This window comes from Corvus moneduloides, chromosome 2 (genome assembly GCF_009650955.1).
Source record: "Corvus moneduloides isolate bCorMon1 chromosome 2, bCorMon1.pri, whole genome shotgun sequence".
Classification (NCBI taxonomy): domain Eukaryota; kingdom Metazoa; phylum Chordata; class Aves; order Passeriformes; family Corvidae; genus Corvus; species Corvus moneduloides.
Window position 1 is genome coordinate 30475067 of NC_045477.1, and position 27830 is coordinate 30502896.

The 27830-nt window shown below is 43.3% G+C and overlaps 1 protein-coding gene across 4 annotated transcripts; it reads right to left on the minus strand.

Moving 5' to 3' along the window:
* Positions 1-397: 397 nt before the first annotated feature.
* Positions 398-27820, minus strand: FOXJ2 (forkhead box J2). Of its 4 annotated transcripts, none has more exons than XM_032098914.1 (12): positions 27638-27820; positions 26358-26482; positions 11468-11820; positions 10878-10952; positions 8906-8974; positions 8417-8557; positions 7770-7968; positions 5586-5912; positions 5084-5185; positions 4417-4617; positions 3577-3675; positions 398-2996 (listed from the first exon to the last, which is right to left on the minus strand). In XM_032098914.1, the coding sequence occupies exons 3-12, from the start codon at positions 11798-11800 to the stop codon at positions 2908-2910; spliced, it is 1635 nt and encodes a 544-aa protein (XP_031954805.1). In that variant the 5' UTR covers positions 11801-11820; positions 26358-26482; positions 27638-27820; the 3' UTR covers positions 398-2907. The 4 variants fall into 4 exon arrangements, with proteins under 4 accessions (XP_031954805.1, XP_031954806.1, XP_031954807.1 ...); XM_032098915.1 differs by lacking the exon at positions 27638-27820 and adding an exon at positions 27431-27606; XM_032098916.1 differs by lacking the exon at positions 27638-27820 and having other exon boundaries at positions 7770-7965; positions 26358-27606.
* Between the last annotated feature and the right edge of the window lie 10 nt (positions 27821-27830).

Here is a 27830-nt window from a genome sequence, read left to right on the forward strand (position 1 = left end):
GGGGTGGTCCCAAGACTGAATGTTCCCTGCTCCTGAAAAGCAGAAATATATTTACTACATACTCTATGGAAGCAGTTTAAAATCTGCTTTTTGTTCTAGTCCTTCCTCACAAGAGAAAGGTCAGGAAATAGTACGACAAACAGACATTATGCATTGGTAGAGTTTTCACTCTGCCTTTCTGGTAAGCCTGAGTTGAAAGACTCTTAGATCTCAGTGCCCTGAGAACAGCCAGCTGGGAGAACCTTCAGCTCTTAACATCCTAAAAAGTCTGTGTCTAAAGTACATCCAGGTGTGGGCGGTCCATTTGGCCATGTCCACACCCAAATTCTAAGGTGGGAACCGAGCCATCATGACAGGCGCCGCTGAAAGAAAAAAATCAATACGAGCACCAAAAGAGTTAAACCATAAACATTCACTTTTTCTTTTTATTAAGAAAGCATGCACAAAAATAAACTCGTGAGACCACGCCCCTCTCTCCCTGACACGAAGCACTGAGGGCCACATTGGGCTGGAGGGGCCTGCAAGACCCCTCTGTGGGCCAGGCTGGCCCCCCTGCCCTCCCTGCAGGCCGGTGCCAGCGCACCCGCAGAGCTCCACGCCCACCCATCGATGTCTTCCCACGCACTAACAATGCACATTGATTTCAGGGGCAGAGGAACGAGGCTAATTTGCACACTGACCGGCATGTATTTACATATGCAAATGAGGCACAACTTAATATGCAAATGAGGCAAATATGCAAATGAGGAGCACTTGGATACGCAGAAGGAGCCATCTTGGTTTGTTTTTCTTCCGGTGGTGTTTTCAGACTTCCACAGGGCTGGCTCTCAGTAATGTCCTCTGCAAAACACTAACTGGGCACCTGCCGGAAGTTGTCTCTCATTGTCGTCTCTGGTGCCACTTTCCACAGAAACCTATCACACAGGCTGTATCATTCCCATCCTGAGGCAGCAGAGGTAACAGCTGACTCCACGTTGAAGCTGTCTGGGATTCCTCATTTCTCTTGGAAATGCTCAGTGATGAACTCCCCCCCCAAACACACACTTAAAACAAAAAAAAAGGGGGAAAAAAAAGGAAAAAAAGAAAAAAAAAAAGAAAAAAAGTATTGTTCCCCCCTTCCAATGCAATGAGACTCTGTCCACTTCCCTGACAACAATCCAATTTCCAATTGGTTTATTCCTACAGCAAATTTAAAAGCAGTGCTAGTTCCCCACCTTCCTGCAGTCAGAATAGAGGTTATTACTTTACTCCTGTGCTCCAGGTCTGTCAAGCAGCCATGATAGTCTATTTCCATGTTTGTTCCCTTCACTGGTAAACAGGAAATAAGGGCTGCAGGGAGGCCTAAGAACCATTAAGAGGAAACAAGAGGTTTGACATAACAGAGCCATACCAGAAAAAAAGGGGAACACAGGACACAACTTTGGGGAGGAAGCATCTCAATGCTCACTCCTGCTCCTGCACCTTTTCCACCTTCCTGATTTGCACGTGCTGACAAAGCTTATCCTTCAGGATTTACACTAGATTACATCATCTCCCCCAGCTGAACTGCAAGGGGTCTGACACACCCTCCTCCCTTTTATACTGCACTCTTTGGCTAGTCGGTTCAAAACCCTGCCCCGCTTCACCCTCTTTCCCCTTACGCCCCTCTTACAAAATTGGCTCGCGAGGGCCGCCCAGTCCCTGACCAGAGGGTCCAGCCCTCAACCAGCAGCCCCCGAGTTCAGCCCCACTCTGCACAGCAGCTTCCTCTGCCCACCATGAGCCCATTCACCAAGTGGGAACCGCTGACGGAGGATGTGTGCCTACACAGCCAGACTCCTGTTGCTGGCACTCTCAACCACAGGCAAGGACAGCCTCCAAAGAAATATGAGGGGCGGACGGCCAAATAACAACCGGACATATACTGATGGGAGAAAACTTCCAAATTTGCATATGAAAGGAAGAGCCTCACTACATATTTTGAAAAAGGGGTTGAAGGGGTGTGGGGTGAAATGAAAAGCTCTGGGGAATAGAACTTGCTGAATCACATGTGACACCCCTGACTGCTTCTTTCACCTGATGGGTATGTAGGCTTCACCTAGAGACTGCAAAAGGCAGTGTAGGAAATGGGTCAGGATTCCCTCAAAATCTCTCTCAGTCTTCACAGATGGCACCACATTCTGAAACCCAACTTCTCTGCTGAAATACCATCTCTGCTACATTCTCCTTTCTCCGAACTCAGGTCTGCCCTCCCAGCTCAGCTCACCTCTCCCTACCTCAGGGATCACCCTCTCTTGTACTTGGGAACACCACTTCTTTTCTTGCTGTTCCCGCTGGTGCGACGAAGTTCACAGAGCTAAGATCACCCCTCCAGTGTCCCTTCAGCCCCCTGACCTTTACAACATTTACGAAACAACATAACTACAGGCTCCCAGGGTCCACTAGGCTCTCTCACTCCAGTAGCCAATACAACAGATTCACCGGCCACCTTGAAGGGAAAGAGGGATTGTTAAACGCAAAATGATGGAGGCAGAGAAAGATGCACTCGAGGATTCAGCCTTCCAAGGTCTTTTCATGGCACCAAGGACCCATCTTCCCGCCCTCCACAGGGCACTGCGCAACACGAAAGAGCCGATCCGATGCGTCCGAGGCCACCGGAGGAGGGGGAGGGCTGTGCTCAATTATTGGTAATAATAATAATAACAATAATAATAATAAACAAAAGAAGAAAAGAAGATAAAACAGGACGCAAGGAAGGATTATCTTCGGCAGCATCTTGCGGTGGCTTCTCTGGCGGAGATAGAGAATATATATCTATATACAGGCAAGGCAGGGAGGCTGGGGAGGGCGGTGCTGACACCATTGACCCCATGTCCCCCTCCCCTCCCACATCCTTCATAAAGGACGGGCTATCAAGTCTGTAACTCGCTAGGTGATCAAGTCCCAGTCGAAATCATCGGGGATTTCCTCATTGGCGCCTGGAGGAGGCCCTGGAGGCCGAGGGACCAGATGATGAGCTGAGCCAAAGACAAGAAAAAAGAAGAAAAAGGAAAGAGAACAGTTAGAATCAAAAACTACATCCTTTTTCACAGTGGGCCCTTGGGCAAAAGAAACCAGAAATGATCTGGGCCTTCTCCTTTCCAACTGTCTAACAAACAAGAACACTACTGGCATCAATCCCTCTGTCAGACAGCATCTACCAATGTCTGGGAGTGTTCTGCTGTGAAATTCTCCACAGCAGGTTCTACAGAAGTTAAGTTTCAGCCTCCTTTACTTACCTCATAGCTGACTGCTGAGAGAGTACAAAGAACTTAGTCAACAGAAGCTTCTCATGTACAGTTGTCTTCAAACAACTAACTGAGGGTGAGGCTAAGCTAGAAGACTTTACGTGAAGTGAAAGAAATCATGCCTTTGAAATCCTAATCCTTCCCAGAGCTATGACAGAGCCCTAAATGGAGGGTCCCTTGCAGTCCCTGCTCCCTCTCTACCCACAGTGCTCCATTTGATTACTAAGTGCTTTGGGAGAAATGCACAAAGGGGTTTGGAACAAGTTCTTTAATATTGATTGGTATAATAGGCCTTAATGTCACCCCTTACCTGGGCGATTATATCCTGGAGAGTCCTGGGTGGAAATCTGGTACATAGGAGATGGCCCGGAGAAGAGATGGGGAGGCTGGGGCTGACCATAGGAGTTCACTGTGAAAGGAAATGAATTAAGAAAACAAAAAAACAGCTGTTAATGTTCAGGTCAGAAGCCTTGGCCCTGACTGGGTAGCAGCTCAGCCACAGAGCAACTCACTCAGACCCACAGGATACTGAGGAGATGTTCAGCTGTTGGGTCCTAACTGCAAGCTATAGCTTGGTCAGGGATCTTGTTCTTGAAACCAGCAGGAGTTTCTCTATTTTTGTAAAAGAAGAAAATTTTCATCCAGAAACACCGCAAGGTGGCTCAGTATCATCCATTTAGTTCAGTACTAGATGACACACACCATTACAGTTCTATCAAGACCATCATGTCCCCTCCTCAGAATGCATCTTCTACTCCTTGTACAGTATTTCTCCAACAAGGGTGCAAGAACTTTCTCCTTTACTGTTCCTGCCATCTGGAATAGCAATCTCTCTACCTTGCCATTCCTCTCTGTGGGTCACCTAAAAAAGCACCATCCCCTTCTCCTCTTCCAGGTTTGCCTTTTAAATATATTCCTGCCTGGAGGTTGCCTGTCAGTAGCATGCATCACATAACAGCAGTCTGTCCAGGCCACAGGTATAGGACATCCCAGTTCTTTAAAGCCAGAGGAAGCTGAGTTGCTATGAACATCTCTGACAGCCTAGCTCTGATTTGCTCCGTGCTGCATTGCCTGGTAAGGCTGCAGGTAGTTTAGGATACTCACAGAACTGGGCCTTCATTTACACGTCATTTCAGTCTCCCCTAATTACCTTGGTTCATGGATTGCTCCTGTTTGCCACTGTTCAGGGCACAAGAATCAGAGATTCGAGGGGGCTGCTGTGGGCCAACCAGATGAGGGAGCTGACCAGTCTGGGTGAGGAAGTGATTAAGGGAGTCACAGAGGTTGGCAATATGGTGTTGATCCAGCGTCCAGTTCTTCCGCTCAGCCTGGCGCAAACTCTCCATGAGCTCTGCAGGGGACGAAGGACAGTGTCAAAGACAGTAGTCACACTGTGATCTTTCCTGCTAAGAGTTTCTGTCTCCTGCTCCTAAATCCTACCTCCTCCTCACAAACCGAACTTTATCGTTTCAAATCTGTCACCAGACTCCTGGAGAGCTCCACATCTAGGATACTGTCACACTGACTCAGGTAAGGCAAGAAAGAGTTGGAAGGAAAAATCTCAGTTAGCTTTCTGACATACTTCTATGATTAATTCTCCCTGTCCCAAATCCTGCAGTTTTCATTCAAGTGCTTCAGGATCTTTAACAGAACCCATGAAGTAGGACACCTCTTTTTAAAAATGAGGTGAATCACTGAGAAATGCAGGCACTTGCCATGGTTACATTGAAAAAAAGATCCCTGCACAGCACTTGCATGTTCTAGACTCCAGCCCTAGTCATTGAGTCACTAGCCCTAGTCCCTAGGCCAACACTGACCTGAGAATTGGGAGTGCTCAATGCTAGACCAGTTCAGCCGGTTTACCATCTTGAAGCTTTCCTTCAGGGAATCGATGTTGGAGCACCAATCAGGGGGAAACGCTGGAATGAAACAGGGACAAGATTAATACAATACAGATCACCCTTTCCCTCCACCCCTTAATATAAAAAGATTGGCCCCTCTTCACCAAAGAGCCTGATGCTACAACAGCTAGAAATCCTTTCTCCCTTGGAAAACCAGGGATGGTATCTCCTTCTTCACTAAGGCCCTGACTTTATGCTGCATCCCTTAACAGAATCCCAAACCCAGGGTGGATATATCTATCCTCCATTCTCCAGTAAGGAAGCAATTTCCTTCTCAGATTTCAACCATATCCAGTTTTTCCCCATTTTCTACACACAAGTAGGTACTACTTAGGGAAAGCTCACTTGTGGAATTTCTGTCTGGGAGCTCCTTAATGCTCCCTTTCCACCATCAGTGCTTTCCAGCACCCCGACTCACCAAAGCCAGCATTGTTGATTGAGGCCTGTGACTGCTGCTGCTGCTGGTGCTGGTGTGGCTGCTGCTGTGGGTGGGAGTGCGGGTGATGCTGTTGATGCTGGTGGTAACCTCCATGCTGCATTGGGGGCGGGTGCATGGACATCACTGGTGGAGGGCCATAACCTTCACCACCCTGCTGCTTTCCTCCTTGGGATGGGCAGCCCTCTGGGGTTGGAGTGTGGAGTGGGGGAGCAGCACCCACTGAGGAGGGGCCTTGCTGCTGCTGCTGCTGGTACATATAGTAATTGTGGTTGGAGGGCTGCATGTCACCAAGGAGAGAAGAGAAACCTGCCGAGTAAATGAAAGAGGAGGGAACTTTAAGACAGCCTGGATCAGACCTCTGCTTACATGATCCAGCTCTAATTTCACACTGCTCATCCCGCTATTTATGAAGCTTTCGGAGTGCCCTCTACAGGCTACCAACAACCATCACCTGTGCAGTTAGGCCCTTGCTGTGCTCCAGACTGTTGAAAACAAAAAGCTCTACGACAAAGACCCAGAAGGATTTTAGTACAGCATCAGGCACTTAAGTTCCTCCCTGGATTTTCTCCTAGACTTACCAAAGTAATCCAACCTCTCCTGAAATGCCAAGCACGTGTTGTTTTCCTATAAATGACCATTAAGCAAACTTAAACAGCAGAACATTTAGAAAATGGGTAGCTTAATACTTAATCTGACTTGCTGTTTCCAAAGGCTCCCTGGAGTTCCCTTCTTACAAGCAGCTTGGTCAGGAATCTTCACAATTTTTCTCACACTGATCATAAGAGGTCATAAAAGACTCTGCTTTTGTACAAAGAGCACACTGTACACATCAGGGCTCCTTTATTACTTTCATTCCTCCTGACTCACTGGGTGTGTCATTTCCATCCTCCTGTATTTCAGGCAACCCCTACATGCGAGAGCATCAGGTATTTTCCATACTTCCCCAACACCAGGAGCTCAGCATATCTCTTATGGCTGCTTCCCCTGTTCATTCTCCCCATACAGTGGGGAACCTCTGTGGAAAACCAGTCAGGGGCACTACATGCCATTAACCTGAGCTACTCACTTCTTACTTTGAGTACCCTTACTTGCCCATCTGCAAGCAAACCTCACATTTTCATCAACCCTTAGAGTATCCTACTACTGTCATGGGGCGAAAGGATGAATACTGCCATCCTGACTCAAAAGTTGCCTACAAAATTTTTTCAAAACCTGCAAGTTTTCCTACACTGCCTTGCAGCCTAAGATTTGGAAGGAAAAAAACAGCAGACAACTGCTAAGTTTGTAAAATCAGAGGAACACATCAAATCAAGGTTCTTCTCTACATTTTTGTAACTTGCTCACTCATACTTCAACACCTCACACAACGGGCTCCCACTCGGAGTGCCAGCATGATGAAAGCAGTAAAGGTATATACGTTTTTATTTCACTGAAGCTTCAAGTTCAGGAGGCCCCTTCTAGAGTAGCAAACTGCCTGCACTGTGTGATGGCTGATAGCACAGGTGAGAAGCTCATGTAATAACACACTCCTTTTTTACACCAGATTAATATTTACAAGAGTGTTTTAAGGCAGAAAGAGATGAAAGTTTTTCTGAAATATTTTCCGTGGACATTTCATCCCTGCAGTGATTCTGCCCTCTTCTGGCTGCTTACTCAATCCCAGAAATGCAAGATACGAATGGAGCTGGAGGCTCTCTCTTCCCTGCTCTCAATCCACAAAGCTTAATTCTCCAAGGCCTTGTACAATCCTAGTTTCAACAGATCTGAGCAATGATGATTTTCCACTCTCCTTCTGAGAAACTCCAGATGCAACAATCCCCTCCCTCTTATGGTTTCTAGCCTGACAGACTGTGAATATTTCTGACATGCTTTTCTTCAGGACTTCATTTTTCTCAGTTTCTGCCATTTTAGTATTTGCATTTGTATCAACACAAGGCATTTTTAAATCATTGTGCTTTTTTATTCTGAGAGAACTAGGGGGAGCAATGCATAAAGGACGTGCAGATTTCTTATCAGCTTCTGGCAGAAGTAATTACAGCATGCCAAAGAAGGAAAGTCTGTTTGCACAGGCTCCTGAATGAGGAAAGATCTGAGAGATGCCAAATGGACAAGACTGTGTGGGCAGATACCTGCCCACCCCACATGACGCATATAGTTACTCACCGTGCTGAGAGGAAGATGATTTCTCCAGCATGGATTTGTAGAGATTTCGGAAGGACCAGCTAAGATCCTGGAAGTTGATCTCAGAGTAGGAGAACTTGAAATCATGGTTGGCACTGTACAGCGGGGGCGGCACATCGGCCCCTTCACGGCCCTGCCCCCCGGCTACAGTAGAGGCAACATCCACAGGCCCTGCACCCTGCTAAGGGAGGGAGGAATATGGCCTTTAGCCTGTACTAGGTTTTGCAGCTTGAGACAGAGATCAGAGACCAGATATGCATAGAACATGCACTGATATCCTGCATCACTTCGCTCATCTTCCAACAAATCTTCCCAAATTTTTTTTGGAATTGCCATTTTCCTTGGAGAACACCAACCACAACCGTTCCTCTGCAGCACAGTGGCTCCAGCCTTTTCTTCAGCTATCTAACACCATTATGCCTTTATCCTTTATCCCCATCCAACCCTTTGCTAAAATTCACTTCCTCCTTATTTTCTATCTCTGCAATTTCAGCTCCTTCCTTTCTTTTTATTTTTGCCTCCATATCACAATTTTCACAATTCCCTCTCCTCACCACTTCGCTTTTCCATTCATACACTCCTCCCACTCTCCTTTTCCTCCCACTTCTATCCTTTTCCCTGCGGCTCACCTGACTGTAGTTGGCAATGGGGGTGGTGCTCTGGATCGACATCTGAGGGGTGGCCTCAGGTGGCAAAGAGGCTTCTGTGCTGACTGGAACAGCCCCTCGGGGGCTTTTACTTGCCTCTTGCTCTGGGGAGTCTTGTGGTATCTGTGGATGGGGAAGAAAGAGAAAAGGAAAGGAGCAGAAATCAAAAACAGATGGAGAAGTGAAACTGCAGATGGGAAGCCAGCTCCCCCGCTGTAGAAGTTCATGGCTTAAAAAAGAGGAGGACTGGGCCTTAGTCACTGAAAAGTCAGGATAAAGGACTTTAAACAAGATTAACTTTCCTACTGAATAGCAGCAACAACAGGCAATCAGCAGGACACACACACTAGTTTGTTCAGTCCTGGCCTTTGTCTCTCCATCTATACACCCTGACCCCAAAACATTATCATGGTCTGGTGCTGAAGGGAATTCCCAGCCCACTCCGTGCTGTGTGGAAAGAAAAACACTCACGTCATCATCTGGAGGATGCCGCCTCTTGCGAGATATATCTGGACATGTATCTATTGTCCAATAAGAGCCCTGGAAAGAAGATCCATTGGTGAATGCATGATGAAATCACAGAGCTTCCTGAAGTAGGGGGCTGCTGACTCAAGGAATGCAGCACCAACTAAACATTAGGACCACAAGGACCACCCTCTAGAACCTCAGACAACCGAGACTTGGGTATTGGCAAGAGATTCCTCTCTTGCACTGGGTTGCATTGAACAATGAGGTACAGTGCTACTGATGGAAGGCAGAATCCTCTGCTTTCCATCACTCTGAGACAGGACACCAAAAGGATGGTTTGATCCAAGCTAAGTGAACTCTTTTGGGCCTGCACACTCTGTTCAGTAGCTTCCTCACAACTTGCATTTATTATTAACTGATGAGAACCAACTCAATGCTGGGATTTGGCAGAGACAGCTAGAAGGATTGCTCTTTTTCCATGGTTGTGGGACTCCCCTTAGAGCATCCACAGAGGGGCCATGATGGCTAAGAAATAAACCACGGTTAAGAACTAAAACACATGATGTACAGAGAGGTCTGTTTAGCTTGGACAAGAAAAAGCTAAGGAGATCAAACCACTGTCTTCAACTGCGTAAGGGTACTATAAAAGACAACAGCATCACACAAGAAAAGGCAACAAAACACAAGTTACAGCAAGGGAAAGTACAGTCAGATATAAACAAAATTTTCTTCACAATGATGGTGGTGCAGCACTGGAACAAGTGCCCAGTTTTGCTATCTCCATCTCTGGAGATACTCAAAATCTGACAGATCTCATCAACCTAATGTGATTGTTCCTGTCTGGGAGAGGATAGAGGTACATGTCGACCTCCAGAGGTCTCTTTCAACATAAAATAGTCTGTAATTATGTGTGTTGTCTTCTGAATAAATACAAAAAGAACTCTAGAGTGTGATTTAGCTTGTTTTACCCTCCAATCAACATCTGAATAAGTAACAAGCACAGAACAGGTTTTCATTATAAACCCAGCCCAACATGCCAATGAACACCTGCAAACATATACCCTTAACTCTGTTAGGATTTCCTGGAATAAGCCACATAATTAATGGTAATTTTGAGCAGTGATCTTCAGAGATCTACTACTTCCATTTATAGATCCCAACTGAGTACCACACAGTCCCTTAAATATAACCTGAAATAAAAGGCTCAAGCAAATGGTCTTTTCTTTTAACTTTAGGATGAGGGGGAGGAGACAATCTTTCTGTCTAAATACATAGCTTCTTGCCCCTACCATCTCCTCTTGCTTGTTTGGTTGTGGATTTTTTTAAACAATAATATCTGCATGCCAAGATGTCAAGTCTTGGTTTTGCTAGCAATTCCCCTTTACAATCTGTATATACTATCAGAGCCTTATCAGTCCTCAGTAAGCCAACAAATTCCTAAATTCTTGAGTTTTACTCGTAAATTATTTCTACATATTTAAACTATGTGGTGATGACATTTTTTTTTCAACACCAAGTATTTTGCAGTCTATACAGGTAGTAATTCTGCTCTCATTTCCATGGATCTTGCCTCCATGAAATCCATGATGTCACATCACAGTCCTGCTGTTCACCAGCAGCCACTATGCTCTCTCATAACAGAACTGGTTGGGCTACACTCACATTTTACAGACAAAGATCAAGAAAAAGAAACAAAACTAATAAAGTACATTCAATCACACTTTTGACTTCTGCCAGTATCTTTAAAGTCAACTGAAGATCACAGATAAGAAAAATAATTACTAAAACCTTTAAAGCTCCTTTACAGGTTCCCTTTAAGTAAATGCTTCTGTAGCCAAAGGACTGCAGTAAATCTTACTACTGCTTCCATTTTTGCCTACACTTTAGGTTTCAAATTCCAACCATGAGTTAGAAAGGGCGACCCCAGCTTATTCCCTGCAGTTTTAAATTGCTTGCCCAGGAGCAGATTTCTTACCTTCCCAGGATCATCTCTTGGTCGAGGCACCTTTCGAAAACATTTATTCAGAGAGAGGTTATGACGAATAGAGTTCTGATGAGAGAGTAAGAGATACAGGTAAGTGCTGCAACAAAAACATACAGTCTTCTGAGTATGCCCAGAAGCAGGTAGAGAAAATAGGATGGTACATACTCAAAAGCCAAAGGTCACTACATATTCCTGGAATGGGGCAGAACAGAAGCTGTGGAAAGGGATGGATTAAGATGACAATATGGGGCTGAACCAGCTCTACACCTACAGAAGGTGCAATGAAAATAGCATCAGTGTGATGCAGAGGATGGTAGTGATGTGGGTTTTGTGGGGGCTTTTTTTTTGTTTTTCTTGGTTGGTGTTGGTGGGTTTGGGGCAAACTCCTTCTTAATGGACCACCACATACATTCAACAAAATACTCAGAGAAAATGGGACTTCTGGCTCTGCATTTTCTCCAGTTGGTCAACTCAGTTTTACATCAGCCTTATTTTAATCAGTGCGGCTATTTCGCATAGAATTTAAAAAGTAAGTCTTATAATTAGGCAAAAAAGGGTACTTCAGTGATGCAAGCCCTCACCTTCCAACCAATACCAGCATTTTTGTAGTAGGGAAAGTTGTCACAGATCCAACGGTAGATCTCGCTAAGCGTCATCTTCTTGGCAGGTGATGAGTTGATGGCATATGTGATCAAAGTGGCATAGCTGTAACGTGGCTTCCCATCTTGGTGCACTGCAGCCTCATCCTTACTCAGTGTGGCATTGGGATCTGTTGGTGAGCCTGGGGGACACTTTCGGGCAGACCCTGGAGGTCCTGCTTGTGAGGACCCCCCTAATTTTTCAATAGTAGCCCTTAAAGTAAGCTGTGGGAGCCAGTCTATGGAAGTGAGGCTACTTTCCAGGTCAGAGGCCATGGTGCTGGAAGCAGGAATATCTGTGAGGAGAAAGGAGAGGAAAAGAAACACTTGAGACACAAACAAGGTGAAGCGTAAGAACAGAAACATCCATTTGCGTTCTTCTTTGGCTTCTCCCCCTATCACAAATACCTGTATGAAGATCATCCTACTTCATGCATCTTATTCACAGCCAGCCAGAACCATCCCAAAAGGCCTAGGACTGTGCCTCAGGGAGGATCATCCGTACTGAGAGCAGCTGGGACAGTGCTTTGTAACACTGATGGTAACATTGCTAGGGCAGTCTTACCCAGAGCACCGATCCCAGGTAAAAAACCAAGATCTGCTTAGGGGAAGTGGAGCCCTTTCAGTAGGTATATCACATTCACTCCTTTACTACGTAATCCATGTAACCTTGGTACCCTTCGCCAAGATCATCTGTAAGCCAGCAGGTTTGTGGTGTCAGGTAAGAGGAAAATCATAGCTAAAAGGAAATACTCATTCATGCCATATACAAACTAGAATTTAATTAGATCATCTGCAAAGTCAGGACTATCTCAATTTGAGGGGAAATTAATTTGTCTCTGAGGTCTAGCCTCTCTTTTTGCATTAGGTGACATTATAATGAATCCTATTCCTTAGAGCTAGGATTACATATCTCATTTTAAAACACCAAGATCATGCATAACACTATATATAGATAATTACATCTACCATGTCGAGTTGGAACAGACTATATTAAGCTCATAATAGTTAAAGCTTTGCCTACCATAACCAGTTTTCCCTAAATATATATATATATAATTTCATTGAATTAAATCCTGCTGAATTCACAGTATCACAGGCAAGAATTTTCTCCAATTCTGAGGCACAGAAAAAACTCACTTGTCTGAAGTCACATAAGTTTGCTACAGGAAGAGACTCAGGATCTTTTATCTCATAAATGTTATATACTTCCCCTCATAAAAATAAAACACACCCGGCTAGCAGTTGTATACAGGAATTTCTACTTAACAATTATTTTATAAGAAGAAAACATTTAGCAGCAAGAACTTGTATGAACTTGTACACTTAGCACACTAACTTTTATGCAGTCTGTTGCAGTAGGTAAGGCAGCAGAAAGTTCATCATTCCTACTCACAAGTGGCTGCATTACTCTAACTAGGAGCAATCCCTTGAAGTCCTTCCCTAAGGTAGCTAGGTTTCCAAGGCCATGACTTGCACTGCTCTTTGCATAAAGAGAAGAATCATGTTTTGAAGGGATGCAAGTTCTACACCTTTCATTTCTGAAATTAGTTTTTCCAGAAGATTAGATGGCACTGTCTTTGAGCATGCTGGAGCATACACAAGACAAACACACAAACACACTTAGGTATGTATAGCAAATTAAACACTTGCATACGTGTAAGAGAGAAGAGACTGACACGAACACACTCTGCTTAGAAAAGATTCATCAGCAGACACCTCCCACTGAGTGCATCACTCAGATGAGTGGATCAGATGAGACAGGGAGACACCCATCTGCATGAATACCAATTAGATACTTGTTCTAAAAATAGGCATTTGACAATAACACAGTGTGGATGCACAGATCCAGAGACAGATGCACCCAGCATTTTGACACTGAAGCTACCCATTCTTCCCCCACAACCATATGCATTATACCTTTCACTTCTGCACTCCAGTGCTCTCACAGCACTAAAGCACTGAAGTCCATACTCCAACGCGTTCACATGCACTAAACCTTTCATTTCCATGCATGTGCTCACCACACCTCTTAGGGCTCAAACACCTACACAATACCCCAACAAAATCCATCCCTCAGCCCCCACAGGCAGCGGCTCCACAGCCAGGGCCTCAGGAGACACCTCCGAATTGCAGCACCACAATGTCTATGGCGAGTGGAAACACTTTTATGTCTTGGGGAGGAAAGCAAAAGCCCAACTGCTACTAACTTACTTATCTACTCATCTGCCACACTATCACTTAGCATAGGGATGACTACTTGCTACATAGCTAACTAGATGATCTAAGCTGCTAAACACTTTCCATTATCCAGCCCCCTCAAGTTGTGCTTTATTTAATAACTCTTTGACTGATTTAATCTAATATCAAACATTTGAAATTTACACAAATTAAAAAAAAAAAATAGTAGGACTATTCCTTCATGAATAATACAAGGAAAAAGCAACAATCTATTTTTATCCAGTGGGGATGGACAGACCACCATGTAATCAAAACACAGCTACATTTACATGGTAACTTCACAGGCAAAGCCCTCACTAGAAGTAGCATCCCACTTGGAAGAAAACAAACATGAACTAAATATAAGTTGAATGCTTCATTTTGTAAATGTGTCTCATATAAATTTTAATTTCTGTGGTGCAATCAGAAAACAAATTGCTGCTTCTTGTTAAACCATTATGAAATATCAGTTGCATTAACAATACAACTCCCAAGTAAAATAAATACAAATTTCTCTGTTCCACCTCCTCCCTTTTGTTTTTTTAAGACAAGCATAGAAATCAAGAAAATTAGGTTATAAAAGCCTATGGCAGGTTAAGATACCAATCTGAAACACCAGAAATTCAAGAAACAGAAGAAAGCACTGTTGTTTTCACAGAGCTTCAGAATTGCCCAGGTTATGTCAGTAGAGCATCTGGGATGATTGGCTATGCAGTAAAATGTAAGGCTGATATGCAACATCCCCGTCATCCAGTACACAAGATTTTGTGCATTTGTATAAAATACACTTGTCAGGGAGACAAGCAAAATTAGAATTGGGTCAGATTACACCCACACTAAGAATTTTAATATTTTCATTCCTTGGCTTATAAAAATCTTCGACAAGAAAACAAAATCCCAAAATCTTAAAAAACCCCCCCGTGTATATATATATATATGCACTTGTCACCCAGTACTGAAACAACCACTTTTCAGTGAAACGCAGCAGCCTTTTAAGAACAGATACGCTAGACAGTAATTTAGGACAGAAAGTGAAGACTCAGACCAAATAGCAATCACGTGGGAAATTTCAAAGCAGTGGAATAAGACCTTTTTTTCCAAGTTTGCACTTGATCATGTTACTGGATTTGCTGGCAATATAGGATCTGTAATAATCAGGCATAGTCAAACATTAGGTAAGGTGGCAATTCCAGAACACTTTCAGGGCAACAATAATTCAGTGTAATTGGCTACTAAATTATTTAAAACAATACTTGCTCTGCAGTAAATATTACTGTTAATTTATGTTGCATATCTCATTCACCTGACCCAAGTGTTCGGTGCATCAGCTTGACACTACTTAATAGTATGATAAAACAAGGCTGCAGCCAAACCAGAGCAGCTGATAATTCTTCCAACTTTCCTTTCCCAGCTTATTGCCTGGCAAGTCTTTTGAACTCTTCTCTTATGATCCCACTCAAACAGAGAAAAAATTAGTAATAACTAATAAACACACTGAACTGAAATCAAGGGTGCTTCAAAAAATCCTACTACATTAGCAAGTCAGAATTAATTTCAAAGAAGTAAAAAGAAAGTCAAAGACCAGACTTCGTAATCTCCCACAAGGTAAATGCTATCTGTTTATGTACTTGGCTGAATTTGAAAAGCAAGGGTAGGGTAGCCAAGGTCATAACCACCATCAACAGCTGGAAGGTGACTGCAGAGTCTTCATTTCACAAGCACTAAATAGTTACAGTACAATCCCAAGTCAGACAGGTCAGAGAGATGCAAAAAGTCCAGCCAAGCACTGACCCCAAACTACAGTTAAACAGACAAGAATCTGTCCAATTTGTAAGAACAATGTATTAAAGAAAATCCTTGCACTGAATACCTTTTAATAACCACTAATTCGCTTGGGACTAGTAATACTTCCCTACAGCTTTCCAGGAAAACTAGTGCCTTACTTTGAATCTTTGCAACTAGCAAATGGAAGCTCCTGCTGCAAAGGTAAGCCAGGCTTCTGTCTGTGCGACAATAAGCACCATCCCTTAGCAGCACTGAGAAACCTGTACTTTGCTACTTTGCAAATGCTCACCCTAAGCCAGCCAGATCTTATCCAGGATCACTGGTACTTGCATATCAGGACAGAAAAACACATGAAATGTGGGGAACAACACTCTAAGGGTCACATTGAATGCAGTTAATAAGCATTAACAGCCTGAAACATTCTCTAAAGCTGGACTCAAAGGCCGGTCAGGCAGAATCAGTTAGGACTGAAGTAGGGAGCCATACAATGAATGGCACCATGCTGTGCACTGCCTACAGAAGATGCCTGTTCTAGAATAAATCTCTGCATTTACATTCCCCTGTGTTTACTTTCACTGTTGCCTTATTTGCTGCTATTCTGATCCAATGAAACACTATGGCAAAAGATTTAAAGGAGACTCAAGTTTCTCAACATGAACTTTGAGAGAAGAAATGCGCAACAGACTACCAAGAAATGACAGACACTGCTGTAGAACACCTATGAATATACAACCACTTCTATTTAGGTGCATGAAACACAGATCCAGTGATCTAACAATATCCATCTAATATACTCAGAGATACCTCTAGACTCTAAGGTATTTAGCAAATAAAAAAACTGGCAAAAACGGACTATTTGACTGTAACCTTTCTGAAACAGTGCCACAAAGTAAGGAGGAAAAGTAAAACAAGAATACCACATGCATGAAGAAATGGAGAGCCTCTACTTTGGTGAAAAAAAGGCAGTTCTGATGTACTTGTATAAATTACACAAAAAATCCTCTGTCCTCATCCAATACAAAAAGGGGAAAATAATCCATTTTGCTGAGTCTAGAAGGAAGAGAAATTTGCCATTTTAAGATATGTGCTTTCCCTCAAAAAGAACGTGGTGTGAACTAAGATGGCAGGAATAAAACACTGAAAAATCTGATCTTCTCTAAGCAAACATTCTCACAGAAATACTTGTTTCATGTAAGAAATAAGAAAAGTGGATACTGATTATCTGCCCAGTCTGAAATTGCTATCCATCATTTTGGTAACTGCTTGTGAGAAGCCTCCAGGAAATGTTTATATTTCTGGAATCAAATGCAGAAGTAAAAGAGGCTGCTGGGTATTGTTCATAACATGAAACTTAACCTGGAAGGAATGATAGGTGTCATGTTAGTGACAAAATAAAGACATTACAGTCTGACAGCACTCTTCTGTCTGCAGTGCCATATGAAAGGAGGAAAACCCATCCCTGGGGCAAGAAAGTAAGAAATATTCTCATACCCTAGAACCATGCTTCCCTTTTTGGGGAGCAGCAGAATAAGCCAAAAAATGTTTTCCTGATTAACTGTAGGCTTGCAGATGTGGTAACAGGGGGCACGTGGTTCTCACTAGTCATGAGCCACAGTGGGAAAAGGGATCCAACCAAAGGAAGCTACTGTCACCTAAGAGCACACGGCGTGGTGTTGCCTACACGAGCATGAACCGTCACAGCGTGCACCTGTCCACGTGTCAGGGTCTGACTCTACAGCCCTGCTCAGAACGACTTCGTGTGAGGGACAGAATGGCTTTGAATGCTCAGTGCTGTTTTGTGTAAAAGAACACAGGTGGTACTGTGATTACTGTATCCTGAATGGAAAATTTGCTCAAAGTTGCACGAAACACTGAGATGGTACTGAAAATTACCAGTTAGATGAAGATAAAAACTTTTAGGCCACGCATAGCTTAATATAAATCACTGGACTGATTGTTTTGCGATAATTAAACTGACATACAGATACGATTGTCCTTTAATAAACAGAAATCTCAACAAAATGACGTTCATATTAAGTCTCAAAGAAACACAAAAAGAAAAGAAATTTGTTTTCACTTATTACAGATTAAATAAATATCGTGATAACACATTTTAACATAGGACCTTTCGATTCCCTCCATTTTGTGAAATGTGCACTAGCAGGCTATAATTTTGTATTTTGAATTTAGTAAATGAACGACACTGACTGTGCAGGCATTTTTGGTACTAATGAAGCATGAAGTCTTGTGAGAACTATAAAGTCACCCAAACCCTCATGTTGGAAGTGCATCAGGATTCAATTCCAAAGGCAATTACGTCCTAGCTTTGTATGAAACTGACAAATGGTATAGTTTACAAAACCTGACCTGCTTATTTAAACTTATCAACAGATGGCATTATAGCCAAAGTCTGAAATATGCTCATGTCAAGGGAGGCAGTATCTTTGTGGGCATAACAGGCTAGGATTGAGCATAGCTAGTGCTTTGCCAGATTTTAATAAGACCAACGAATCAAATGTTTTTGTTGTCTGCTATATAAACATATAGGAAAAAAAAAAGCATTGAGAAATACTATGCAAACACTGCAGACACCCCTTAGACAGTCTGAAAATGTGTTCGAAGTTAGGACCAGTTTGTTTATTTATGATGCTGTGTAAGGTAAAGTGGGGAATATGTAACACCTGTCAAAAGAAACAGTAAATGATACTGAGAATACTGGTATACATAAAATACTTTTGAGCTGGAAATTATTTCCTTTGTAATAAGACTACTAGAAAAGACTTATTCTAATAATAAGCCAAATGTCCCATGACAACCCTCCCAATAACAGATTTGAAGTAAAAAGTAAACCAAGCACTTTGAAGAAGTGCAATGAAAATACATCACCACAGCAGAAGCGTCTCTGCAGCACCCCTCCACCCTCAGTACCACTATGCAATATTTCACCGTTGGAACTAGGAGCTGTAATTCCAATCATATGCCATGGCAGGAGAGAAATCTTTGACATTTGCTTTAAGAATATTAACAGAACAATTACTCTTACACTGAGAAAGGTATAGGGTACTTGGTTTTGGAATAAGTCAAATTTATGAGCACATATCTGGAATGAAATTTTCCCTTGGAAACTGGGAAGTCAGTCGTAGAGAAACAGTATGTAAGAGCAGGTATTTCCCACAGCCCCATGAGAGGTTGAAGGATTTCCATTTTACCTGCCTGTCAGAATCACATCCAGTAATAAACCTTCAGCACAAGATATGCAAACACTGATATAATACCCAGATTGTCTCTGAAATTAAGAGACAACATCAGAAGTAGATCAGCATGCAGACTATCTTGCTCAGATGATCTGCACAGCATTGCAAAGGCATATACAGAAACCCAGGCTGAAAGAATGCAACATGCTTATAAATGAAAACTGTATTATTATTCACATTAAAAAAATGGGTCTCTCGGTGAAAAATTACTATTAGCCTTGCATTTCAATGACAGCAATAGTGAAAAGCTTCTATGGTAGAGAAAGGAAGGTCAGCCACGTATAGGGAAAATGAAAATTTGACTGCAAGTGGTCAGAACTTGTTCACCAAAGGCTGAACCACTGAAAACAGATTAGTCAATATGAACTCTGTAATAGTTGCTGAACAAACCACAACCCACTTGTGGAAACGGGTATCAAGCACTAGCAAGAACTCTGTACTGAATTCATAGGAAAAAAGGAAATTGTTATCAAGTGCAGATTAGTTGTATACCACGTGCCCAAAATGTACATAGAGCACATGCTCCCAGAGTTGAGTTTACCAAAGCACTGCAGAGAAGCCTGTTAAAGAGGAGTCTGAGAGCAAAGCACAGCTGAAACTGAAGTTGGAGAATGATCAGAAGAATCAAATAATACTGTGTGAGGCTCATAAATTAAGTTTCAACCACTGTTTTAACATAATTCCTTTTTATTATTCTTTTAGCTGTTATTCTCAAACTGACAGAACTCTCTTCCAGTAGACAAAACATCTGACAATCCCTGGCCTGGCTCACAACTCGCAAAGATTTGTACCACGCTTGAAGGTCAAGAGGATTCAGAACCACACTGCCACAGAACACACACCCATTAATGGTTTCTCCTTGCTTAAAACACTAGTACTGCTGCTTGGCTTTCTGCAACCTACTCACAAAATGCTCCATTTTGTGTATCATCCTGAAACTAAATCTTCTGTCCATCTCCTTACAAACACTGGAAGAAGTCCCTTTCTTCCACACACATGCTTGCCACAGTTGTCACCTTGCAGCTTCAGGTAAATATCATTCTGCTCTAACCTCGAACATTCCAGTCTTCAAGATGCTGTGTCTTTGCTTATGACAATCTGTATTCCTTTTGCAATCATCCTTCTTCACAAAAGGAGCCAGGGAGAGTGGGGTACATATAGTAAGATGACTGCCTTTGAGTATCAGTTAGACCTTTGGATAATTTTCAAAAATGCAAATAATGGCTATTTGTATATTTGAAAACAGCTAATTGCAAATATGCAATTAACAGTGCGACTCAATGATCTTAAAGGCCTTTTCCAACCTTAATAATCCTAGGATTCTATGAAATAAGTACTTTCCAGTATGTCTGGCCTCTATTGGCTGGCAATATTCCTGTGTGTATCAAGGTATGAGTCAGCTGAGGAAGAATGCAAAGAGATGTTCATGCAAAAAATGGAAAAGCACAATGTCATGCTAGTGTTGCTGGCAGAGCAAAGGACAATGCAGTAAGAGACAGTGACAGATAGGGGAGAAACAGAAATGTGAAGGCCCCTTAGAGTGAGCACAACAAGCTGGAACCTTATGTGGTGGACGATAGCCAAAGCACAGGCTTGTCAAGGAGGAGATGGCAACGTGTTGAGAAAGCATGCCAGGAGGACAGCTTCAGCAATCATGTTTTTTAAGATGACGAGAAGGTAACACGGTTGTCAGAGGCCAGCAAGAACAGCTCACAGTAACAGAGATGGTAAATGAAGGAGGAAGCATAAGGGTTACCCAAAGAGACTGAAAAAGAAGCAGCAAAAGATTCAGGCCATGAACAGGAAGATGAGTCCCTACACTGTATGTTCAGAGCGAGAACATATTATAGAGGCCCAACTGTGGAAGCTTGCAGCAGAGGAAAGCAGGAAACAAAGGCAAATCTCAAAGGAGCTTTCTCGAGTTCCATAGTGGCCTCAGGGGTCTTAAACTTGCAGCAATTAATTTTAAAAATATGTTAAGGTAGTATGCAAAGTTGCATAATTTAATATCCCTGGCATGAAGGAGGTAAAGAAAAGCAAAGAGAGGATACTAGAAGTGGGTCATTGTGTCTAACTTACGAAAAAAAATAAACGGAGGGAGGTAAATAACTTAGTGCAGAAGCTACTGAATGAATGACTAGAGTAGTTAGGAGGGAAACCAGGAAAATACTGTCACAAAAGTCAAGGGAGGACAAGATTTCAAGACTGGGCACGATCAAGTGTCAAAAACAGCAGGGAAGCCAAGAAGGATGAAGATGGAATAGAGACCCTGAGACTTGGCCAAGAAAAGGTCATTAGAGATCTCAGGAGAAGCTTCAAGGGAATGAGAATATCTATACTGAAGTCAACTTACAAAACAGTTCTAGACTGCACACAATCATACAGGATCTTTCAATTTTGGAGTGACTGGTCCCTCAATGAAACAGAAATGTATTGGGGCATCATGCTTTCACTGTTTCCTAACAGCACAAAACCCAGCATATATAAGTTCTGAGTTCAATATCACATTGTAATTAGGGCAATCAGCAGCAAGAACAGGCAGCCATTATAAAGTGGTTTTCATCCTTATACTTTGGAACCCTTATAAAGGATCAATAACCTATTCCAGGATAAATGGGAAGCCATGCATGGAGAAGCATGCAGCCCAAGGTCAGCCAGGAAAGGAGTAGCAGAACCATGCAGACAACATTGCTCTCCCAAAATCCAGACCAGTTCTCTACATTCAAACCTTGTCTGCTCTGTTCAGGTGGAGATAAAAAGAATTTCAGATATAACTATTCTAGCAGCTTGTTTATTTTTCTCTGCAAGTTCCTGATGGGGAGGGAGAATTTGCCTTGGTTTTACTTAACAATAGTTTTTTTAGGGGAAACGGAGAATTCAGAAACTTTGCTCCTTTAATTTGTGACCACAAAGTGTTCAGATTCTTTCCCAATTATTCAGATTTGAACTTTTAACAGTAATTACATATTTCTGCTATAATCAGCCACAGTCTTTATAGAGCAGAGAGCATAAACAAAATTTGAATTGCTAATGGTAAAAAACAAAAAAGCAAATATTTTTTTTCCTCAAGGTATAAAAGCTCTCACTCATCATCTCACCCTGTCCCTCATTACTCACTCTCTCTTATACATAAAAAAGGCCAAAAAAGAACACACATTCCCTTAGTTCTTGATTTCACATCAAATAAACTGACCAGCTCAGAAAGATGAGGAATAAGGTACAGGGCCTTGCACAAAATGTTCAGCTCAGTTCTGAAAACCAAGATCCTCAAGTGCTAGAGGGGACCAGAGAATGTAATGGAAGGGTTTTTCATTCTAACCAACTAAAATCTAGCTATTCCTGAGGAAGGAAAGGGGCCAGAAGAGAAGGGAGGGTGGGAGACTTAAATGAGTTGGACTATGGAGACCAAGTGCCATTTCCCAGCCAAGCAGAACTGGGTATTATCAGTGATAAAGAAAGAAGTTTCTTGAGATAACCTCAGACAAAAAATCCTATGTGCCCACAGGCATATAATCTAACAAAAGGCAAGCCAGGAACAGGTCAAAATGCAGATGTGGAAGTAAGAACAGAGCCTGTGAGATGCAGTAAAAGACTCCTGCCAGTGAAGAATCCTAGAGAGGAGATGAGGGATGCTTGCTTGATGAAGAGAAAAGCAGCATTTTAGGCTTCTAGGACCACAGGACAGAATGCCACACGAGAAAAGAGATGCAAAGAGCAGGAACAACTGAGAGGAGGAGTGGGTGCAGGAGGAAATGCGAGTCAAGAAGTAGGCAGGCTGGAAACATGCCGGGCCTTAAAGGTGCAGGAGAGGTACATGAGTGCCACATGATGCTATGGAGCCCAGGGATTCAGGAAAGGTCGGGTACTACCAAAATCTCTGCTGCCTACCTTTAAATCTGTGCTGCCTACCTAAGTAAGTATCAGGTTCATAACAGGATGGGGTGGAAGACTGGGCAGGTCAAAGACAGATGGATAAAACGACAATCTAGTCCGAATCTTGGCAAAGCATCACAGGATACAGCATTAGATTGGTCTTAAAGCTGGTTGTGAGATCTCCAAATTTTGAAACATTCACAGTATTTTGCATTTCACTTCAAACTTAAGATGAAAATTTGCAATTAATTAATTGTGAAAACATACTGCAGCATGCTTGCTCTCTCTCAGTAACACACATACACAGATGGCCTTTAAAAGTGAAAAACATCAGTACAGGGCAGAAAGATGTTACAGAGTTTTTACATTCGTCACATATCCCTTAGAAGGAAGAAGGAAACAAAACCAGCAGAACAGATAGCAAGTAGCAATACTGCCTCCTACAAAGACAATAAGCATTTGGAGGTTGAACACATCAACTGGATACTCTTGTTAAAATAACATGTGCAACTGCCAACAATACAGCAAATTAAAGGCTTTTCTTTAGGCTTCAGAGTTAACACAACTGGAGAGCTCAAACATGTTAGCTATCACATTAGGCTGCCCATTAATCTAGGGACTATTCATCTTCTCTAAGATGCCTTCCAGACCAAAAACAGTATCCTTCAAAGTTTCAGTTCTGAAGCATCGCTCAGAAACAGGTTTGGCAAATGGAGTACTACAAAACATAGAAGGTTCTGTGTGAAAGTCACTGATTACTATTCTACCCAAGGTTGGGAGAAGCAAATGGAAAAATGTGTCCAGAACCATTTTTCATCTTTTGGTTGCTAATGACTGAGATCCAATTCCTGCCTAACAGCTGTGTAAAATGAGATAATCAGCTCAGTCCTGCTCTTGAGGGACAGCTGTCCATATCACAGTTGCCATTAACCACACCTCCTTTCTGACATTTGAAGTAAAGGGCCAAAGATCCAAACTGGGATTCAGACAATCTCCCACTATATGAAGGTCAGCTGAAGTTTAAGGGAAGAGGTAGTAACCTGTACCTATGTGATAAGAATAAACTTCTTCAGAGACACCAGCATTCAGCTGTATTTTTAGAGGGGGGAGAGAAAAAAAACCCAACAAAAAAACCAAACCAGAAGTATTACACTTCCCTTGGACTGAAAAACTAGATCCCAACTCCTCAAACTGTTTCATTCTTTCATTCCAACTTCTTGGACTCCTTATTCTATCCTAGAAACTTGCCTACAAAACCACATTTCAAGATGAAACCCAAGAACTTATAGAACACATACTTAAACAGTACTATAACTTCATGATCTCTCAGGAATCCTTTTCCCATAACTCTTTAGACCATCTCATTTCATTTTGCTTAAGGGCTTGACCTGAGAAATGCCACACCATCAGCTCTCAGATGGGAGCTGACTGCCCACAGGACAGGATCAGACTGCTTCAACTTAAAAAGTCAACTTTGGAAGCATGAATGTCCAAATTTAAATTTACAGAGCCATATACACACAACTAAGTGTCTCTTTCCTCAAATGTAGGAGGCTTCGTTGCTTCTGTTGAAGCCAGGTCTGTGTTCCTGGGCATTTACAAGAAATGGGCTATTTACTTGGATTCATTAATGTGGTTTTTAAAGTCTAATTTTAGGTGGTCAGGTTTAACATTCTTAATGTAAACTCTTATAACACTTGCATTTCATTGTGCCTATAAAGTATTCTGCACTTTCATGAAAATAAATAATACTCTCCTTTTTTCTTGCATAGATACTTTTGTATAAAATAAATGGTGCAGAACAGCTGCAGTATTCTACCTCAGAGGAAGCTGCATTTTCACCTGTGATAAACATTTGATGTGAATACCATGATCACACTGAAGAGCTGTGCTCTCGAAAAATTATTCCCTAAAATTTATGAGTATGTCCCAGCTTTTGTATAGCTGGGTTTTAGATTATGAGATCTTCAGAGCAGAGATTGTCTTAATTTTGTGTCCAAGTCAGTACTGAATGCCTTGTCAGCAATTAACAAATAAATAACAATTAGTCTATGGCACACCACTTCCAGCTTTTTATGTCTGTAATGAACATCTAAAAGCTCAGGCAGCAAATACAGAATCTTTATCATTAATGGAAGAAAAAAAAATGTTTCATGTGCACAAAGGTAATTTGTTGTGGAAGAGCAGAATTTTTTTAAGGCTGGCATACATATTCTGTAAAGTGCCCAGGCATCCATCAGAAGCAAAAGCACTTGAAAAATGTCAAGTCATTACTGTGAGGAAGGGGGCAGCGTGAGGTAAATTAACCTCAAGAGCATGAAAAGTCAGTTTATCCCCTTGAATGTACAAAGGCCAAAATGCCTCAGTTATCTCTTCCCTTGTACTAGATAACACAGCTCTACTCAAAACAGGCTGATTGCATAACTATAGGGCAACAGGTAGGAGGGCATCTAACAGTACCCCCAGAACACAGGTATGCTTGGTGGTTCAGCCTTCCCTGAGAAAGAGCCACCTTCTGAAGCTATGGCTAACTGACAAAATTCTCTGCCAAAATGGGGAATCACTTTGGCATCTTTTGTCTGATCTTGCTAGCACATTACACCAAGGAGTTCCTTCTTCAGGGACTCCCTGTTTAACCACTGCTCTCCCAAATGGCTTCCAAAAGGGCTCCCTGTCCTGACCCTTTGATCTTGGATTTCCTCACTGCTATCTCACTAGAAACAGTAATACCTCAGGTGAGATATCCTTAAGCATGATTCTTCTGCTACTGGAATCTGCTTTGGCTTTATTTGAGATGAAGTCTCCCTCAGACTTGATTTCTCAGGAAACCACTATGTTGGTGTCAGAATACTGATTTGTGGCTGGGAATTAACTGCCTCATTTACAAAAAGCACCAGCGCGCCTCACTCACACAGCACCAGCATCAGGATTCACATTCCTAGCCCCTGAACGCAGCATAAGACACAGATGAAGACTGGTGGCAACTGAACGGCTTCTTTTGGCTTTCAGGGCAGGTTCCACCAGCATAGCTTTCATTCCCAGGCCCCTGAGCACCACAGGACCCATTCTCAAGGGCACTCATTCCAGAATTCATCCCACAGTCCCTTAGGTCCATTAGGACACGCATCTCAGAGTACCTGCATGGGGATCTGTACATTCGGACCCCAAGCACAGCGAGGTCTGCACCGCACAATGGTTTTATTCCCACAGTTACAACCATAGTAGGACCCACATGGAGATCTGACACTCCACCCCACAGGTGCATCCTTGGACACTGGCACTACAAATCACTGCTCCTGTCTCCTCAAAGCTTTTTTTGGCCAGTATTATCGTTCTCAATGACCCCTAAATGACAGAAATCAAGTCACACCAGTGATGATTAAGGCTGAGCCTAGGACGAATAAACCAGGGAAAGAAAGTAGAAGGGAAAGGGCAGAGAGGTTTCTTACAATTAAACAGAGCTAAGGTCTCCCATAAGCTAAACAGTGAGGGAAAGAATCAGGTCAATTCCATATAGCATATAACGGAGCTAAACGACTGAGAAAGAGACACAGAAAAGAAGGTGGGGAGAGGTTCAGAAACAGAAACACCTAAAAGATTAAAAGCAAGCAGATACAGTGAGAGAAGAGACATAGAAAACAAGGACAGAAGGCGAGAGAGGACAGCTAGGAATAGAGAGGTGATATAATGTGGTCACTCACTCTGTCTGGAAGATTTTCTGGAGGGAGGTGGATTATCTTCAGTGCTGGTTGCTGGGGTGCTGCCCTTCACACTCCTTCTCTGAGACCCATACTCAGACGGTTGCTGTCAGCTATTCCAAGGGCTTCTTCGAAAAATATTTCGAGGGCGAAAGGATTGTGGATGAAATCAGGATCTTGAGTATTAAAACAATCTGTTTGGGACTGTCAGTCCCCTAAAACTGCTGGTTTTATCCCGGGATGGAGATCCTCTCTCTCTTTTGGCAGCTAACTACTAAAGGGGTGTTCCCCTGGGAAACAGCCTTTTCACTAATGGTCGGATTATTTCAGAAATCAATTTCCCCAACCTGCCTACCAAGAAATCTCTTTTCTCTAGATACACCTTGTCCTTAAGGGGGGAGAAAATCTCTTACTCTAAAAAAATTCTTGCTATGTCTGTGGATATTATCAGCGAAATCTGCCTTTTCCTCTCCCTGTAACTAGGAGGTGTGTCTTCTCTCCTTGCACGGGGTATTTGAAGAAAACCCTCTCGGGATTAGGGGATGAGGGATCTTCCTTGGGATGAAGGAGGATGAGATCAGTATTGGAAATTACCTTTATCTCCAGTAACCAGCAACTGGAAAAGGAAAGAATAGCTAAATCTCTCTCTGCTTTCTCTCCCTTGTTTTGCTCTATCACCAGCTGAGCAGATGTAAATAATTAAAATTACTAGGTAAGTATCTGCAGCTCCTGCTTATTTCTGTCTTGGGAACTGCCTCTCCTGGGCATACAGGATTTCTTCTGTAAAGACTCCCGTTACTACCTGGTCTGGGGAAGGGCTGTCTGCTCTGCTTGAGAGAGGACTTCCCTCAGTAGCAGGAGAGAGTAAGCAGTAAGGGTTATTCTCACAATCCTCAGAAACTGGGGTCGGAGGACACCTCTCCCCTTAACAAGTATTGAGGGAGCTTCAGAAGGCTCTAATCCACAGCGAGGAAGAGCAGCCCTGCTTCTAGGTAGTTACTAGGGCTAGGTGCCGGAGGCCTCTGCACACCCTTGGCTCGTTAGTGGGGAAGGGGGCAAGTGTTAAGCTCCCTCACCAGCTGCGGGGAAGGGGCCTGGCGGGGGGGGCCGCCGGGGTGTCCGCACACCGGGCGCGGGGCTGCCTAACGGGGCTGCGGACGGGGCGGGGGGCGGCGGACACGGTCTCTCCCCCACCCCGGCAGGCTACGGGGGTGTCCCCCCACCCCGGCCGCTGTCCCTGGCTTCCCCCCAGGCCCCAGCTCCTCCTGCCCGGGCTCGGCTACCCCGGGAGGCCGCGGCGGCTCACGGGCCTGCGCGGCGCCTCCGCCGCCTTCCGCCGGGCCGCGGCTTCGTCCCCGGGGGGCTCCCCGGACTCCGGTGCGGGGGGCCCGGCCCGGGCGGCGCTGAGTCTCTCCAGGCCCCGCCGCTCCCGCGGCTGCTGCTCCGGGCTGCGGCTCCACTGCAGGCCCCAGCTCC

Coding starts and splice junctions, on each gene's coding strand:
- FOXJ2 (XM_032098914.1), bottom strand. CDS start 11,800: ATGGCCTCTGACCTGGAAAGTAGCCTCACTTCCATAGACTGGCTCCCA. Junction 10,953..11,467: donor ATGCTGGTATTGGTTGGAAG/GTGAGGGCTTGC, acceptor CTCTCTCATCAG/AACTCTATTCGTCATAACCT. Junction 8,558..8,905: donor GGCATCCTCCAGATGATGAC/GTGAGTGTTTTT, acceptor CCCCATCCACAG/ATACCACAAGACTCCCCAGA.